An 18,206-nucleotide genomic window follows, 5' to 3' on the forward strand; every position below is an offset into this window, starting at 1 on the left:
TTACCCCTGGTCTTGGGTGAACCTTGCCATTCATGAATCTTTAAATAAATTGCTATTCTATTGTAGCAAATTTCTTTAAATCATTCTGTTAATTGACTGATACTTAGATACTGATTAAGTGCTGTTAAAATCATGTAATTTTGTTATCTGCTATAAAGGTATAGAATAAATCCTTAATTGCTGCTACATTAGAGTTGCATGAATTTAATTCTGCGATACTCATGTATGGTGACAAATGCCCTTTGGGGATGGTTACAGCAATGGAAGTAGAGCAACTGTCAGTGCTGAGGCAAACCCATCTGGGCTGCCACACTGTGGCAAGATATTGCTGCCCAGGTAGAAAAGTTGGTTGTAGAAGTATGCCATCTAAATGCTAGTATACCCAAGAGTAGTGCCACTGAAAAACACCAGAACAACCAGCAGGTGGATCAGGCTGCTAAGATTGAAGAAGCTCAGGTGGATCTGGACTGGCAACATAAGTGTGAGTTATTTATAGCTCAATGGGTCCATGACACCTGAGGACATCAAGGAAGAGATGCAACATATAAATGGACTTGTGATCAAGGGGTGGGCTTGATCTTGGACACCATTGCATGGGTGAGCCATGAATGCAAAACATACACCACAACCAAGCAAGACGAACAGTTAAAACCTATCTGGTATAGAGGACAATGGCTGAAATATAAGTGTGTGGAGACCTGGCAGATTGGTTATATCACACTTCAACAAACTCACCAAGGCAAGAGCTGTGTGCTTACAATGCTGGAAGCAACCACTGAACAGATGGCTGGAAAATCCCAATACCACATGCCACTGCCTGGACCACTATCCTGGACCATGAAAAGCAAGTCCTATGACAGAAAGAAGTTATTCAGACAACGGGACTGATTTCTGAATCAGCCTTACAGACACCTAGGCCAAAGAGCATGCCCTTGAGTAGTATGTCCCATCCCCTCATGAGTGGTGTTCCCCAGGGGTCCGTATTGGGGCCCATTCTCTTTAATATCTTTATTGATGATTTGGATGAGGGAATTGAGTGCATCCTCAGTAAGTCTGCAGATGACAACAAGTTGAGGGGGAAGTGTCATTCTGCCAGAGGGTAGGAAGGCTTTGCAGAGGGAGCTGGACAGGATGGGTCGATAGGCAGAGGCCAATGGGATGAGGTTCAACATGGCTTAGTGGCAGGTCCTGCACTTTGGCCACAAAAACCCCAAGCAACGCTACAGGCTTGGGGGAGAGTGGCTTAAAAGCTGTGCAGAGGAAAAGGATATGGGGGTGTTGGTCAATGCTCACCTGAACACGAGCCGGCAGTGTGCCTAGGTGGCCAAGAAGGCCAACAGCATCCTGGCTTGTATCAGGAATAGTGTAGCCAGCAGGAGCAGGGAGGTGATTGTTCCCCTGTACTCTGCTCTGATGAGGCCGCACCTTGAGTACTGTGATCAGTTTTGGGCCCCACGGTACAGGAAGGACATTGAAGCCCTGGAACATGTTCAGAGAAGGGCTACTAAACTGGTGTGAAGGGTCTGGAGCACAAGTCCCATGCAGAGCTGCTGAGGGAACTGGGGTTGTTTAATCTGGAGAAGAGAAGGCTCAGGGGGAGACCTTATTGCTCTCTACAACTCCTGAAAGGAAGTTGTGGGGAGCTGGGAGTCGGCCTCTTCTCACAGGTAACTAGTGATAGGACTACAGGGAATGGCCTCAAGTTGTGCCAGGGGAGCTTTAGGTTAGAAATTAGGAGACATTTCTTCTCAGAAAGAGTGGTCAGGCATTGGAACGGGTTGTCCAGGGAAGTGGTGGCATCACCGTCCCTGGGGGTGCTCAAGGACAGGTTGGATGTGGTCCTTAGGGACTTGGCTTAGTGGGTGACATTGGTAGTAGGGTGATGGTTGGATGAGATGATCTGGAGGGTCTTTTCCAACCTTAATGATTCTGTGACCCTATGATTCTATGCACCAACCTCTGCAATAGTAGAACAATACAAGGGACTGTTAAAGACCACAGTGAGAGCAGACGGCTCTGGGGCATTAGGATACACATATAGCTAAAACCATCTGGTTAGTTAACACTAGGGGATCTGCCGATTAAGCTGGCCCTGCCCAATCAAAACTCTTCTCTACTATAGAAGGGGAAGTTGTGTAAATCTAATTCTGTGACACCTTGCTGTTTTGGATTCCAAGATACCCCAGAGTACCCTCCAGTGTTTGGCTAGGATAAAGTTAATTTGCTTCCTAGTAGCTGGTATGCTGCTGTGTTTTGGATTTTTGATGAAACTAATGGTGATAACACAGTGACGTTTGCATTATTCATCGCTTGTTTTGTTTATTCTTTTTGTTGTTATTGCATTTTGCCTTGCCTTGCCTTGTCTTGCCTTGCATTGCCTTGCCCTGCCCTGCCCTGTCCTGCCTTGCCCTGCCTTGCCCTGCCTTGCCCTGCCCTGCCTTGGCCTGCCTTGCCTTACCTTGCCTTGCCTTGTCATTTCTTTCCTTTCCTTTCTGTTCCATTCCTTTTTTTTTCTTTATTCTTATTAAACTGCCCTCATCTCAACCTGCACCTTCTTTCACACTCCTTTTCAATTTTCTCCCCCATCCCACTGAGGGGGTGGAGGAGTGGGTGAACAGCTATATGGCGTTTAGCTGTCTGCTGGAACAAAACACAATTGGGCAGGGTATTGACCTGAGGACAATTCCTCAGGAAGCCTGTGTCAGAAGTCCATGCCCTGGCTAAGGTTTGGGCTTTTCATGCCTTTTATCCCCCTAAGCCAGGTCCACAGGAGGGTGTGAGGACACACATTGGATGAGCTGATATAGAATGCTGTTAGGTTTATTCCATCAAAGGAGAAAATATTCTGTAAATGTTATGTCTTCACTAGCCATAGTTGCTGTTGTTGGGAGAAGTAATGAAAATGCTCAGCAGACAAAGTTGTGGTGGCTTTACCTTGCTAGGCATCTGAACTCCACCACAACTGCTCTCTCACTCCCCTTCCTTAGAAGAAGAGGGGAAGAAGAAAGTATGCTGGAAAAAACAAAAAACAAAACAAAACAAAACAAAACCAACTCAGGAGTTGAGATAAGGATAATTTAATTAAAGGGAAAAGGAAGAGGGGAAAAACAAACAAACGAAAAACAAGCAAAGGCCATGTGGAATTACAGAGAGAGAGGAAAGAAATTACTCTCTACTTCCTATCAATAAGCTGTGCTTGGCCATGTTCCTGAAGTCAGGCCTCAATACATGTAGCCGTTGTTTGGAAGGACAGACATTTTCATAATGAGAGCCCCCCCTCTCCTTCCCCTTTCCCATCTTTTATTGCTGAGTGTGACATCATATGGTCATCCCTTTGGTTGGTTTATGTCAGCTGCCCTGGGGACATCCCCTCCCCACCTCTTGCTCACTTCCAGCCTGCTGGCTCTTGGGGGAGGTGGGGGTTGGAGCAAGTCCTGATACTGTGCCAGTATTGCTCAGCAATAGACAAAACCCTGGTGTGATACCAATGCTGTTCTAGCTACAAGTGCAGAGCACAGCACTGTATGGGCTGCTGCAGGGAAGGTTAGTGCCATCCCAGCCAGACTCAGTACAAAAGCTCAGCTCCATCAAGCCTTCCAGTACTATATTTTCATCTTCTTTCTCGGGCCAGCCCTGGCAATTAGCTTTCTTTTCAGCCTTCAGCTGATGCACTGTAGGTGTTCTTGCTACTTCAGGTTGTTGGACAGGTGAATACTGGCCCTGCATTTGATTAACTGAACCGATGTCTAGATTCCACCCACATTTTTATCCAATTCATCTTTGCCATAAGGAAAGTTTGGGTGGTCAGTGCCTACAAACATTTTTTAGGTGTCTGACTGAATGACACTCTTAAATATTGTTGTTTTTATCTGCAAACTGAATCACCTAATTTTTCAATAGCTACAGTAAAGCAAATAATTAGTTCCAGCCATCCATGTTTGTCTACACAATCACTTCAGTTCTATGCATCTGGAAAACACTGAAGGTAGGGTTGTCAAATTTTCATCTCTGGGAGTTTGTGTCTCCTAGGAATCAGACTGCAAGTAAATGTAAGCCTAGGTAAGCAGGAGTTTTGTTTTGAATAACAGCTAAAGTTCAAACTTACCATAAACAAGTTCTTTTAGAGATCAAAATTCTTAGTTTAACTGAAATCTTTCAAAATATGGAGAAATAAAAGTAAAAAAGGAACAGTGAATCACCCCAGAAAGCCTAACTAAGTTATTTGGTGGAGATATATCTGTATCAACACATAGATTTCTTCTTGAATCAATTCAAGGATGTTTGTTTGGTCCATTTAATGTACTTATATGCCTTCATGCAGACCCCCAGGACATGCAATTTTGTACTGGGTTTACACGGCAAAAGTTCGTTAGCAGGAAGGCTGCAGTGCTGGCCTCTGTCAGAAGAGTCCAGAATTTCCCCATGATGGTTAAAAGCCAGCTCCAGACAGCTCCAAAAGGGGCCCACCACTGGCTACAGCTGTGCCAATGTGACATTGGTTGCACCTCTGAGAGCACTTCAAGAAACATAAAAAAATCCGCTGTGCAATAGCAGCTAGAGGAGAGAGGACTGAGAACCCACCCTGCAGACACTAGGGGCAGTGAAAAAGGAGGAGAAGGTGCTTGGACACTGGAGCAGAATTTCCCCCGTGGCCTGGGGAGAGGCCCATGGTAGAGCAGGTTATCTCCCTGCAGCCTATGGTGTGCCACAACAAAGCAGAGTATTCTGGAGATAATTACTGGAGATAATTAGAGATAATAAGCTTCTACACCCTCCATTACTTTAATTGGTAAAAGACTTTACTAGCTCAGCCCTTTTTGCTGCAAGGGAAGCTTTCCCATAAAAGAAAAAAAAAAAAGAGGGAAAGAAAGAGAAGAAAAACAACCAACCAACCAAAAAAAAAAAAATAAATCACTGACTCCTTTAAAGGACAACCCTTCAGGTATTTCAGAAAAACTCTATCTGATACCTCTGCTTGTTGCAAGAGTTTAATGGCCAAATGCATACTTGGGAATCCTGAACTGGTAAGCAAGTCTTAATGCTTTCTTGTAGTAACAGATGACACAAGAAATCTCAGATCCATTCTGGTGTAAGTTATTGATCTGAATGCTTCAAAAACAATTTATTCTTTGTTATGCCATGCACTTCATGTAAACTGACAGTTGTATGATAAGGGAAAATACCTGTAAATTAAGAGTAATAGCAAAATGTATTAAGTCTTTTCATTCCCTCTTAATGAAAGTGCAAGATTTTGAAACTGCCGAATGCGAGTACTCCTTGTCTCCAGTTCTATTTGTCATCCCTTTATCAAACGACTGTACATATTCTGGTAGGTAATGAAAGAAAATAGCTAAAGAGTATGTTTCTGTTCTCAGTACGTAAGTACATCTCTTGTGTTGACATCTTTCTTTCTTAGCTATCCACAAACTTGCTTGTATTAATGAGTTGTAAAATCTGAAAGCAAGTAGATTGGGATGAGGTATGTTTGTATGTTAATTATATGCTCGTTTCCCTTAAAAGCAGTAAGAACAAACCTTATCTCCTCTATTTTAAATCATCTACAGTTCTACTGTAAACAGTGGCATCTACTTAAAGGTTAATCAAGGGTCACTGAAATCTCTATGAAGAGAAATAGGCATTTCTAGAGTGCAAATACATTATATGTTTTAGTATAAGTTATATCTGAAGACTATGTTATACTCTAGGTTATAAATGCTCAATTAATACCTATTATCCAGATATCCATTGATTATAAATGGAATCTAGAGCAAAACAGTTAATAGAAACATGTAATATCTACTATAAGTTATTGAAATTAAAACATCCATTAGATAGATGTCTAGAGCTAAGATGAAGAGATCTAAGTGGAAGAGAGAATTACTCTTCTCTTTCTAAGATGTGTTTCAGTTAGATGAATTGTGGGCTGAAGAAGCCAGTCTTGCCGTTCATGGTAAATCTCATTTGACTTGCTTAAATATAAACTACTAAAATCTGTAATATTTTCAAAATGATCTGTTCAATTTATATTATTTTTCTTAAACATTTTTGTCTGCATACTATCTGAGCTTTTGTGGTGCTTTTTTCAGCAATGTGAGTTAGCTTTTTTTTTTTTTTTTTTTTTTTCCCCATTCTCTGTCCTACAGGAAAATAGTGAACTTTAAGAAGGTCTTCTGGTGCTTTTTTGTTCATTTTTGGTTTGTTTTGCTTTTTCCAGCGTTGCTATTAAAAGCAAGATAACAAGTCAAGGGAAACAATGACAGGTGTAACTCTCACTTCATTCTGGTCAGAAATTTTGGTTCTACTTTGTGAAAAACAGTTTCCATGGGAAGCAGTTTACTAAGTGACCTAATTCTTCACACAGTCTTACTTTTGTGGAACTCTTAACATTCTTCTATTTCTTCTGCTTTGACTTCTGCAGGGATAGCTGTGTGCACCCAATATGGTATGAAGAACCAAACCGCTATCAATGAGTTCATTCTTCTGGGATTTTCCTATGGTCTGCAGGTCCAGACCTTACTTTATCTGGTCTTTCTTGTCACCTATATGGTGACAATCACTGAGAATGCAATCATCATCTTTGTGGTGAAAAGGAACCATCATCTACAGAAGCCCATGTATTATTTCTTGGGAAACTTGTCCTTCCTGGAGATTTGGTATGTCTCAGTAACGTTGCCCAAGCTTTTGTTTGGGTTCTGGTCGCAGAACAAAACCATCTCATTCTCCAGCTGCATGACCCAGTTATACTTCTTTATCTCCCTCATGTGCACTGAATGTGTCCTCCTGGCTGTAATGGCCTATGACCGCTACTTGGCTGTCTGCCATCCTCTGCGCTACCCAGCCATCATGACCCACAAGTTGTGCTTGCAGCTGTCAATTCTCTCATGGACAGGAGGCTTTTCTATTTCCTTGGTCAAGGTATCTTTTATTTCACGCCTCACATTCTGTGGCCCACAAGTCATAAACCACTTCTTTTGTGACATTTCTCCAGTCTTGAATCTTTCGTGCACTGACATGTCCCTTGCAGAAACAGTGGACTTTGCACTGGCTTTGGTGATCCTTCTGGTACCTCTCCTGACCATTATTTTCTCCTACTGCTGTATCTTGTCAACCATTTTGAGTATGCCTTCAACCCAGGGAAGGAGAAAGGCTTTTTCCACTTGCACATCCCATTTCACTGTTGTCATCATCTTCTTTTCAGCCACTCTCTTCATGTATGCCAGGCCCAGAAGGATCCATCCATTCAACCTCAACAAGATAGTGTCCATCTTTTATGCGGTATTCACTCCAGCACTAAATCCTCTAATCTATTGTCTCAGGAACAAGGAAGTGAAAGAGGTTCTGAGAAAGATCATAGTCACAAGCTGCTCTGCACATTGCTAAGTGCCTAGGATAAGGATACTGAAGAGCAAAGACACTACTGAGAAGCTTCCTTCTTGAAATGCATTTGAGTAGGACCACTACAACTTCTTCATTGTTGCCCCAGTCATCAACGACTTGTTGCACTGAAGTCTGGTGAGGAAGAATTTGTATCACTGTTTCTATGTGGAAATGTCTCCTTCCTGTTTGTGAGGATGCTTACATGAATAAACTCACCTGGCTGTAAATTATTCTGCTACAATAATAATGCAATAATTCCTACCACGCTCTTGGTAATAGATAATTTTCTTTTAGAAAACCTAATAATAAGATTTATTATTTTTCAAAACCATGTAAGAAGGTTGGATATCAATGAAAATCAGTCAGCCAAATCCCTGTGGACAGAGTTACAGAGAGCTAAGTACATGTCAAAGAAATTGTCTGACTTTCTTATACTATCACAATCTTGCTGTATACAGGAAATGTCACCCTTGCTGTATGTATACTACTTGTGTTAGCTGTACCTTCACATGACCTCATGTTTGGTGTATAGTAAACCTGACTGGAAGACAATTGTACCTTGAGGAGTTAGTAATCCATGTAATTTTTAACCTGAGCTGGCACAAGTTTGTGCCATGCTGCACATACAGCTCAGTCTTCAGGCCTGTATTGTGATGTGTGCATCCATTGGCAACAGGGTAAACTTTGCCATTTGATTTTTAACAGTAGAGCCTGCACTACCTGTGATCATGCCACTCGTACCCTTGCCTTTATCTAAAAGTGCAGCAAGAACTTCTCATGTGAACATCCATTCTGTTTGATGGTTGAAACGGTAGAAGAAAACAATTCTATCCAAGAAAATACTATACTGGTTCAACTGGCCAAAACGTTATCATATTTTGGCACAAGGGGTATGCGCAGCATGCTGTAACCTGATTGGAGGTCTGTTTGATGCTATACAATTCAGGATTGCCAGCACCTGAAAAAAGGACGTAAGATTATTAGGAAGAAGTGCTTCACTGTAAGAGTAGTGAGGCACTGGAACAGATTTCCCAGAGAAGTTGTGGATGCCCCATCCATGGAAGTATTCAAGACCAGGTTGGATGGGGCCTTGGCCAGCCTGATCTAGTGGGTGGCATCCCTGCCCATGGCAGGTGGGTTGGAACTAGATGACCTTTATGGTCCCTTCCAACCCAAGCCATTCTACGATTATTAGTACCCTTTTCTTTTTCTTTATACTGGTAGCACCTAAAAATTACATTTTGAGCAATACTTTACAAAATCTGAGCTCCTTTCTTACTGGTTTCATAATGAGCCAGCAACTCCTGCTGCAAAACACAGGGCTTGAGGCAATTACATTCTTACCTCTGCTAGGAGGGCCATTTAACTCATGTACCAGAACTAGCATGAGATCCAGGGTACAGTCACAGAATTAGGTCTTCAGTGTCACTAAGAATGATACACACACACAAAAAAAGTAAAATTGGTAGGTGTTCCCAGCATCTGAACTGACTTGATTATCTATACTATACTATTTCTTTACAGTGCTAGCTCCAATAAATGACATTTAAAGGAATGTGTTATAGAGTCTGAGTGCTTTTTTCATGAGGATCATAAGGACCCAGCACTTTTTTCTGGTATAAAACACCTAGTAAGGAGAGCTTTATACTAGGAATGATGCAGGTGGGAGAAGATGACCTAAAACAATGTGAGGAAGTAGTGGATTGGTTTGGCAGACAAAGCATGCAGAGGGATGTAAACAAAACGAAGATCATAATGAACAAAGTCAGTTTGAAAGAAGTCCAGTTCAAGCATAGGCACATGAATGAAGAAGTGTCTATGGGGCGGAATTATGGGGAAATGGGCACTCATATTGGCATTCATACCTTTTCTATGAAAGCAGCATGAGTGAATGTCTGTACATTAATGTATGCAGCAGAAGAAACAAGGATGAGCTAGAGTTGTGTGTAGTTGCATAGCTACAATCTCCCTGTGATTATGGAGGCATGAGGTGAACAGATCGCACAACTGGAACACTGCTATGAAAGGATATAGGCACTTTAGGAAGGACGTGATAGGAGGGGGAGGAGGGGCAGGGAGCTGCAGGAATGCATGAAACTCTGCCTTGGGATGGATGATGAATCAGCTAATGGGTCAGGTATATGAGGGGATGTTGTCATCTTGACTTTAGTGAGGCTTTTGACATTTTATCTCATAACATCCCCATAGGAAAACTCAGGAAGTAGAGGCTAGATAAATAGACTTAGTTGAACTGACAGCTGTCTGAACTGTCAGGCTCAGAAGATTGCGATCCTCTGTGATCACATGAAGTGCAGCTGGAACCCAGTCACTAGTGGAGTACCTCAGGAGTCCCACCCAGTTGTGGGTCCAACGCTACTGAAATTCTTCACTGATGACGAGGAAAATATATATATAATATTTTTTTATAATAGATAACAATATACTGTTTTGTTCTTTCCTTTGGTTAACAACAGAGATGAAAAAAGAAAAGGCAAGCTCTCAAGAATTTGTCCTTCAGGGAATATCCATTGTTCTCAGAGAACTTCAGGTCCTACTTGCAATTGCCTTCATTGCTATCTATATACTGACACTACAACAGAATATGGTCAATCCGTATTAACTGCTCCCTCTATACCCCTGTATATTTATTCATGAACAATCTCTCCTTTCTGGAGATGTGGTATATTACAGTTACTGTGCCTAAATTGTTTTACAACTTATTGACTGGTTGCAAGATCATCTCTTTTGTGGGATGCATGGCTCAGGTCTATTTTTCATTGCAATGGCCCATACCAAGTGTTTGCTTCTAGCTGTCATGGCTTACAATCACTTTGTGGCTGTTTGAAGCCCATTTCTCTATCCACCCATCATAGCCAATGACATTTGCTTCTTTGCTTCTTCTTAGCAGCTGGGTCTAGGGTGGGTAGTTTTACCAGTTACATGCTCAAGGTAGTCTTCATCTCATGCCATCAACCATTTTTTCTGTGACATCTCACATCTGCTCAACCTTTGCCTGCAGGGATATGTCAATTGCAGTGACAGTGGATTTCATCCTGGCATTGGTTATAATTCTCCTACCATTGCTTGTGGTAGTGGCCTCTTACTCCTGCATCGCAACAACTATAATATGTATCCCAAAATCTCAGGGGCAGTGGTAAACTATCTCAACATATGCTTCCTACCTGGTAGTTTCACATTCCATGTGAAATAAATTCCATTTTATTTGACCTTGCCTTATATAAGGCAATTGGTATTCAAGTATCCCTAGTAAGACCAGAATTCTCAAATTGCTTCCATAATTCTTTATTATAATAAAGTGAAATTAATCTAAAAGTAATAAACAATGTCAGACTCTGTTCTGGGTTCTATGTTTATCATTATTTGTTTCAGAGGAGGTAATTCTGATGTCATTTGTGTACCTCTGCTCCATTTCAGTCCACTCCACACAATAGAAAAAAAATCATGATGAAATTGAAAACTTTTCTTTTAAGAAGACTAGCTAATTTTCACTTTAATCTTCATCATTGTCTGTCATGGTTTTGCCTGGGAGAGAGTTAATTTTCATGTAGAAGCTCACACAATGCTGTGTTTTGGATTTTTTTGATGAAATTAGTGGTGATAAAGCACCAATGTTTTTAGTTGTTGCAAAGCAGCGCTTACACAAAGTCAAGGATGTTTCTGCTTCTTATGCTGCCATGCCAGCAAGGAGACTAGGGGTGCACAAGAAGCTGGGAGGGGACACAACCAGGACAGCTCACCCAAACTGGCCAAAGGGATATTCCATACCATAAGATGTCATACTCAGCGATAAAATTGAGGGGTGAATTGGCAAGGGGAATGCCTTTGTTTGGGGACTGGCTGGACATTGTTTGTGTGATGGTGAGCAATTGTATTCTGCATCACTTGTTTTGTTATTCTTTTAGTTGCTTTATTTTTTCCTTTAACATAAAACTGTCCTTATCTCAACCCATGACTTCTTGCACTTTTCTTTCCAATATTCCCTCCCATCCCACTGCAGAGTAGGGGGAGTGAGCAAAAGGCTGTATGCTGTCTAGCTGCCTGCTGGTTTAAACTACAACAGATATATGTCTTTAAGTTCAATGACAAATACTACTGCCAGGCTGGGGAAGAGAAGAAATTATTTGTTTCTTTGATTGGTCCCTTTGGAAGAACAAACCAAATACACAAATAAAGTCTTCAGGAAAGTGAAGAAATCATAAATGGATATCAGAGCACATTCTCTCTGAACTTCTCAGCTTCTCTTTGAACATCAAGCAACACATTCAACGTTGGTAGAAGGATTCAAATTTGTAAGTGAAATTGTAGTATTTGCTATTTAAATATTTCTTACTGTAAATAAAAATAACACTTTGTGTCTGTCATGTATTATATCGGCTAAGGAAGCTGGTAAAAAATATGACAAAATGCATACATTTTTAACTAAATATTTTTAGTGAGAAGCCACAAAATAAATCTTATTTCTCATAGAACACGTGAGTTTTCATGCAAAGAAAAAAAATAACACACACATGATATCTTTCAATTGAAGATACCTTTTGTCAATCTTTTCGCTTCCGTCAATCTTTTCCCTTCCCTTCCCTTCCCTTCCCTTCCCTTCCCTTCCCTTCCCTTCCCTTCCCTTCCCTTCCCTTCCCTTCCCTTCCCTTCCCTTCCCTTCCCTTCCCTTCCCTTCCCTTCCCTTCCCTTCCCTTCCCTTCCCTTCCCTTCCCTTCCCTTCCCTTCCCTTCCCTTCCCTTCCCTTCCCTTCCCTTCCCTTCCCTTCCCTTCCCTTCCCTTCCCTTCCCTTCCCTTCCCTTCCCTTCCCTTCCCTTCCCTTCCCTTCCCTTCCCTTCCCTTCCCTTCCCTTCCCTTCCCTTCCCTTCCCTTCCCTTCCCTTCCCTTCCCTTCCCTTGATTCATTCAAATAACTGAGAAAAAGGACTACTGTTACAAAAAGACACTATGAAGACTTCTATATTTTGGCACTTAAGATCTAAACATATTATGAATGTTAATGTAATAGATCACAAGAGTACTGAAAACTTTTTCAAGAAATTCTTCAAGGTATAATCCATATGATTTGCTTTTAATAACAAAAATATGTGCTTTGAAGCCTTTAGAATTTAGACATCTAAGTTTGTGAAAGCAAACATTGGCTCTCTTAAAGAAAAACAAGAAAAAAACTCAATGTTTTTCATTCAGATACATATGTTTTCTGAATTTCACTTTTTTTGTTTCTTTTTCTCCCCAATAATCAGACAGCAGTGATGTTATTCAGCTCTCAGCATAAGAGTTCTTAATTTTGGGGTCTACATGTAGGCGTCCTCATGTGAGATAGGAGTTAAAATTCAATTGCCAAAGTGTAGCTGTCTAATACCCCTTGAGATATGCTAGATGATAACCTCCAATTAATGAAGGGCATGTAACAACTCACGGGGTGTATATTGGATAGCTTAGGCTATCTTGAATAATAGTAAGTAACTCTTTAGATAACTTAATCAGTCTGTATGTGTCAAAACTTCTATTGTAGTAGCATGTCAGTGTTCAAGAAGTGTTTGGACAATGCTCTTAGGCATATGGTTTAACTCTTAGGTTGTTCTGTGTGGAGTCAGGAGTTGGACTAGATGACCCTTTTGGGTCCCTTCCAACTGAGGATATTCTATGGTTGTATGTTAATTAACAGACTAACATCAGTAAAGACAAGAAAGTCAAGATATCAATTTAACTTAACAAAATAGGTTTGAATAAATTGTCCACTACTGAGATGCTCAGAAATGTTCTGCTCAGCTCCCAGGTGCCATTTCACCAGGTCAGAGGTCCTCTTTAGGTTCTGTGTTATGTCTAGCTAAAATTAATTGATAATTACAGTACCACATTGCATCTCAGCTGATACACACATTTGGAAATCTCAGACATCTTGAAGTTTCTTAAGTGGTATTACATAGCTATATGTATCCACCTGAATCTTGTCCTTGGGGAAAGAGGACCCCAAAACTCAGTAGTTATTCAGGTTTGTACACTTTCTATACAAGAAAATTTTGCAAATTTTTCAAAATTCTTTGAAAATGTGACACAATATAGAAAATTTTCAAATTGTGTTGTGGATTAAGACCACAGTTTCTGGATGTGTGGTCTACAGAGCAGAAAAGCTTTATTTATGATAGATATTTTAATTTCATTATAGTTACAGCTTAAGTTCTGACTTTTATGAAAATTTCCACTTTACAAAGTAATAATGCATTCGTAGTGACTATGTAGATGCTGCTAATGATGTTGATAACTGTGATTTTCACAAGTACCTATGGAGACTGATTTTCTGGCAACTCTGTTCACAAATCCACAGATTAGTGCACTGTAAAATTTAGAAAAGGACAAGACAGAGTAACAGATAATTCTCTCTAGAAGGTCAAATAGGAGTTAGGCATTATGTAGCTCAGAGAATTCATAATCTTCCTGAGTTACTGTTATTTTCTTCTAACTAGCATGTCTTTGACTATCTTAATGATTAACGGTACTAGTAAGTATAGCACTATCAACACTAATGTAGTATGAAAGAAATGTAAAACAACTGTAAAATGAGAGAGAGATACAGAGAGACAAGTGTATTATATTCACTAATAGTAAGTCTTTGATGTCATTGTCTTTACAGAGGTAGATGGGAGACATGGAAGTTGGTAATCACACCACGGTCAAAGAGTTCATTCTTCTTGGATTTCCCATTGCTCCTCACTTGAAGATTCTCTTCTTTGCAATATTTCTCATCGCATATATCTTAGTTTTAGCAGAAAACGTTATCATCATTCTGGCTGTCTGGACAAACTATAACCTCCACTGCCCCATGTATTTCTTTCTAATTAACTTGTCCTTCCTGGAAATCTGGTATGTGACAGTCACGCTTCCCAAGACAATGCTGAGCGTTGTGTCAGAGGCAAAGGAAATCTCCTTCATGGGATGCATGACACAGTTGTACTTCTTCCTCAGCCTGGGGAACACTGAGTGCCTCCTCCTAGCAGTCATGGCATACGACCGCTATGTTGCCATTTGTAAGCCTTTCCATTACTCCACCATTATGAGACATATTGTCTGTGTCTACCTTACTATGGGATCCTGGTTGACTGGTTTCTTAATTTCTGGATGTAAAGTATTTTTTATCTCTCAGTTAACTTACTGTGGACCCAATATAATTAACCATTTCTTCTGTGATGTTTCGCCTCTCTTGAACTTAGCCTGCACAGATATGGAAAGAGCTGTTCTTATGGATTTTGTGGCTGCCTTATTTATTCTCCTGATGCCTCTCTCCATAGTAATGCTATCCTATGCCTATATTATCTTCACTGTTCTTCACATTTCATCTGTACAAGGTTGCCAAAAAGCCTTTTCCACCTGTGCCTCCCACCTTATAGTGGTCATTGTCTTCTATGCAACAAGCATTTTCATCTATGTGAGGCCCAAAACACTTGCAGTTCATGACTCACACAAAATTGTGTCTGCTTTCTATTCTATTGTTGTTCCTCTCTTCAACCCCATAATTTACAGCCTAAGAAACCAGGAAATCAAGGATGCTGTTAAAAGGTCTTTCTTCAGCAAAACAGTTTCCTTGCAGAAGCATCAGCAGGTTTAAAAAGAGATTGGAAAGATAATAAAACCATATAAAAACAATGGATTTTATAATTAAATCAAGTTATGAGAAACTCTGGTTTGTACTTCAGAAGCTGAAGCAAGCTGGTCCAAAAATGTTTTTTTCTTTAAATGTTGGAATTGCAGGGAACTGAATGACACACAGTCGTACTCATGGTCTTATGTCACTATGAACGTCCCCATAGGTCCTTTTAAGGAGAATTAATAGTAACAGTCAAAGGTAAATGTGGTGTTAAGGTCAGGGGAAGACTCCTGCTTTTGCAGACCATTCTCCTATATAATCAATTCTTGTGATTTAACCTGTCATGCAGCTAAGCACCACACATCTATTCACTTACTCCCCTGTAGTAGTGGGACAGGGGAACGAATAAGAAAAGGTAAAAGTGTCAGAACTCATGGGTTGAAATAAGAACAGTTTAATAAGAAAAAAAAAAAGAAGAAAAAAAAAAACCCATAGAGAAAAGAGTAAACAAAACAAGTGCTGCACAACACAATTACTTGCCACCAGCTAATTGATGCCCAGCCAATCCCCAAGTAACGGGAGCTCCTCACTGGCCACCTTCCCCAAGTTTTATTGTTCAGCATGATGTCATATTGTATGGAATACCACTTGGGCCAGTTTGGGTCTGCTGTCCTGGTTCTGTCCCCTCCCAGCTTCTGGTGCACCCCCAGTCTTCCAGCTCCTCTCTACCTGGCCAGGATGAGAAGCTGAAAAGTCCTTGGCTTAGTGTAAGCACTGCTCTACAACTAAAATATCAGTGTGTTATCAGCTTTATTTTTCTGCTAAGTCCAAAACACAGTACCATAACAGCTACAAGGAAGAAAATTAATCCTATCCCAACCAAAACCAGGACAATATCTACCTCTTATTCTATGTGCGTCATGCTCATGTCCCACACTTTCCAATACATCCCAATTAATCACCACCACACTTCTTGTCTTTTGACATATAAACACAGATATCATACCCTTAGTCTATAAGCCTTCCCACTAAAATGTCCATTGAGTTCATTTAGTTTATAATTTTGGGCTCCACCTGTCTTAATGGGGCATTTCTGAGGGCAAGAGAGATGGTGTATGGTGTTGGATAGTTGCATGCTGAGGTCAGCTCTGATTCCATCTCTGCTTCACTTTGCTTGGTTCCATCAAAGTATTTTCTTCATTAGTTTGGGTGATTCTTACTGTAATAACACTGACATGACATATAGCAGCCACAGCAATGATGGCATCATATAATGAACAGCATCATATAGCAACTAACATCTTACAATTAAAATCATTGGCTATTCTTTGATAAAATCAAATCCCCTCAAGATACACATCAGACTTCCCAAACCCTATGCATTTTCCACCAAGTACTCCCAGGTCTTCAGCAAAAGTAATCCCACAGATGTGTTTGCCTTTGCCTGAGGCAGCAATAACCCAGACTATCTTCCCCAGCATGTTTTTTTTACATGTGCTTCAGGGACTTTATCCCCTTTTACAGTGCACACAGGTTTCAATTGGGAGGACCATATCAATTAGCAAATAATTGAGTATTAACTAACCAAGCGGCTTTTGCTAAATCTATATCTGTGTGTTTGGATGTTCCATCATCCATTGCTCTCAGTCTTTAGAAGTCCATCATATTATTCAGTCTTCCCAGAGGCTAGTGCATGACAGGGAATGTTATACACCTACTCAATGCCATGTTCTTTGTCCCGGGTGTCTATGAGGTTGTTTCAGAAATGAGTCCTGTTTTCTGATTCAGTTCTTTCTGGAGCGTCACTTTGCCATAAATCTTTCTTTTCAAGGCCCAAGATGGTGTTTCCGATAGTGGCATGAAGCACTGAGTATGTTTCAAACCTTCTGGTGGTAGCTTGCACCATTGTCAGCACATGGTGCGTGCCTTGGCAGGTTTGTGGGAGTGTGATATAACCAACCTGCCAGGCCTCCCTGTATTTGTATTCAACCATTTCCACAATATCAGAGAGGCTTTAACTGCTTGGCATGCTTGATTGCAGTGCATGTTTCACATTCATGGATAATCTGAGCAATAGTGTCCATGCTCAAGTCCACCCCTCGATCCTGAGCCCATCTATATGTTGCATTTCTTCCTTGATGGCTTGAGATGCCATTGTCCCACCAAGGTACTAAGAAAACTCCTTTCACTGCCATTCCAAATTCACCTGAACCACTTCAATTCTAGCAGCCTGATCCACCTGCTGGTTGTTTTGGTGTTCTCCAGTGGCACAACTATGGGTATGTGAGCATCTATGTGCCTGTATTGGGTTTATGTGGCAAAGGTTTGGTAGCATGGGGCTGCATGGGTGGCCTCTGTGAGAAAAGTCCAGAAGCTGCACCATGTTAGATAATGGCTATTTTTGTTTCAGTAGAAGGATGTTTCTTGTTGCTCGCAGAATAGAAGAAATTGGTCTATCTTCTGCCCTCCCTTCTCGGAGCAAAGACCCACCCACTGTAAGCAAAGAACAGGTTCGAAACCACTTGATGAAACTAAACAAGTACAAGTCTATGGGGCCTGATACATGCATCCCAGGGTCCTGAAGGAATTGGCTTATGCAGTTGCCAAGCCTGTCCCCATCATATTTGAAAAGTACTGGCTTTTCAAATCAGGTGAAGTTGATGGTGACTGGAAAAAGGGAAACCACTCCCATTTTTAAAAAGGGTAGAAAGGAGGACCCAAGGAACTACAGACCAGTGAGCCTCACCTCTGAGTCCTGGCAAGATCACAGGACAGATCCTCCTGGAAGCAATGTCAAGGAACGTGAAAGACAACGAGGTGATCCCAGACAGCCAGCATGACTTCACCAAAGGCAGATCTTGCCTAACCAATCTGGTGGCCTTCTATGATGGAGCGATGGTGTCAGTGGACAAAGGAAGGGCGATGGATATCATCTACCCAGACTTGAGCAAAGCCTTTGATATGGTCCCTCACCACGTTCTTCTTTCTGAATTGGAGAGGTATGGATTTGAAGGATGGACTGTTAGGTGGATAAATAATTGGTAGGCTGGTCACAGCCAAAGGGTTGTGGTCAACGGTTCTATGTCTGGGTGGAGGCCGGTCACAAGTGGTGTCCCTCAGGGGTCGGTCTTGGGACCGGTGCTCTTCAACATCTTTATCAAACGACATAGATGACAGAATCAAGTGCACCCTCAGCAAGTCTGCAGATGACACCAAGCTGAGCAGTGCAG

At 41.2% G+C, this 18,206-nt stretch overlaps 2 protein-coding genes across 2 annotated transcripts; both read left to right on the forward strand.

Annotated features, from left to right (window-relative positions):
* Window positions 1-4,639: 4,639 nt before the first annotated feature.
* On the forward strand, window positions 4,640-7,054 carry LOC310885525 (olfactory receptor 6B1-like; the record flags this gene model as incomplete). The annotated part of the gene is made up of 3 exons (XM_083808990.1): window positions 4,640-5,024; window positions 6,419-6,915; window positions 7,025-7,054. Exons 2-3 carry the CDS (start codon window positions 6,445-6,447, stop codon window positions 7,052-7,054), a joined length of 501 nt encoding a protein of 166 aa, XP_083665116.1. The 5' UTR covers window positions 4,640-5,024; window positions 6,419-6,444.
* A 3,893-nt stretch (window positions 7,055-10,947) lies between these two features.
* On the forward strand, window positions 10,948-16,431 carry LOC310885808 (olfactory receptor 6A2-like). Its single transcript, XM_083809606.1, has 2 exons — window positions 10,948-11,687; window positions 14,026-16,431. The coding sequence occupies exon 2, from the start codon at window positions 14,032-14,034 to the stop codon at window positions 14,995-14,997; it is 966 nt and encodes a 321-aa protein (XP_083665732.1). The 5' UTR covers window positions 10,948-11,687; window positions 14,026-14,031; the 3' UTR covers window positions 14,998-16,431.
* Window positions 16,432-18,206: the final 1,775 nt, after the last annotated feature.

The sequence above is a fragment of the Anser anser genome (assembly GCF_964211835.1).
Source record: "Anser anser genome assembly, chromosome: 23".
NCBI lineage: Eukaryota > Metazoa > Chordata > Aves > Anseriformes > Anatidae > Anser > Anser anser.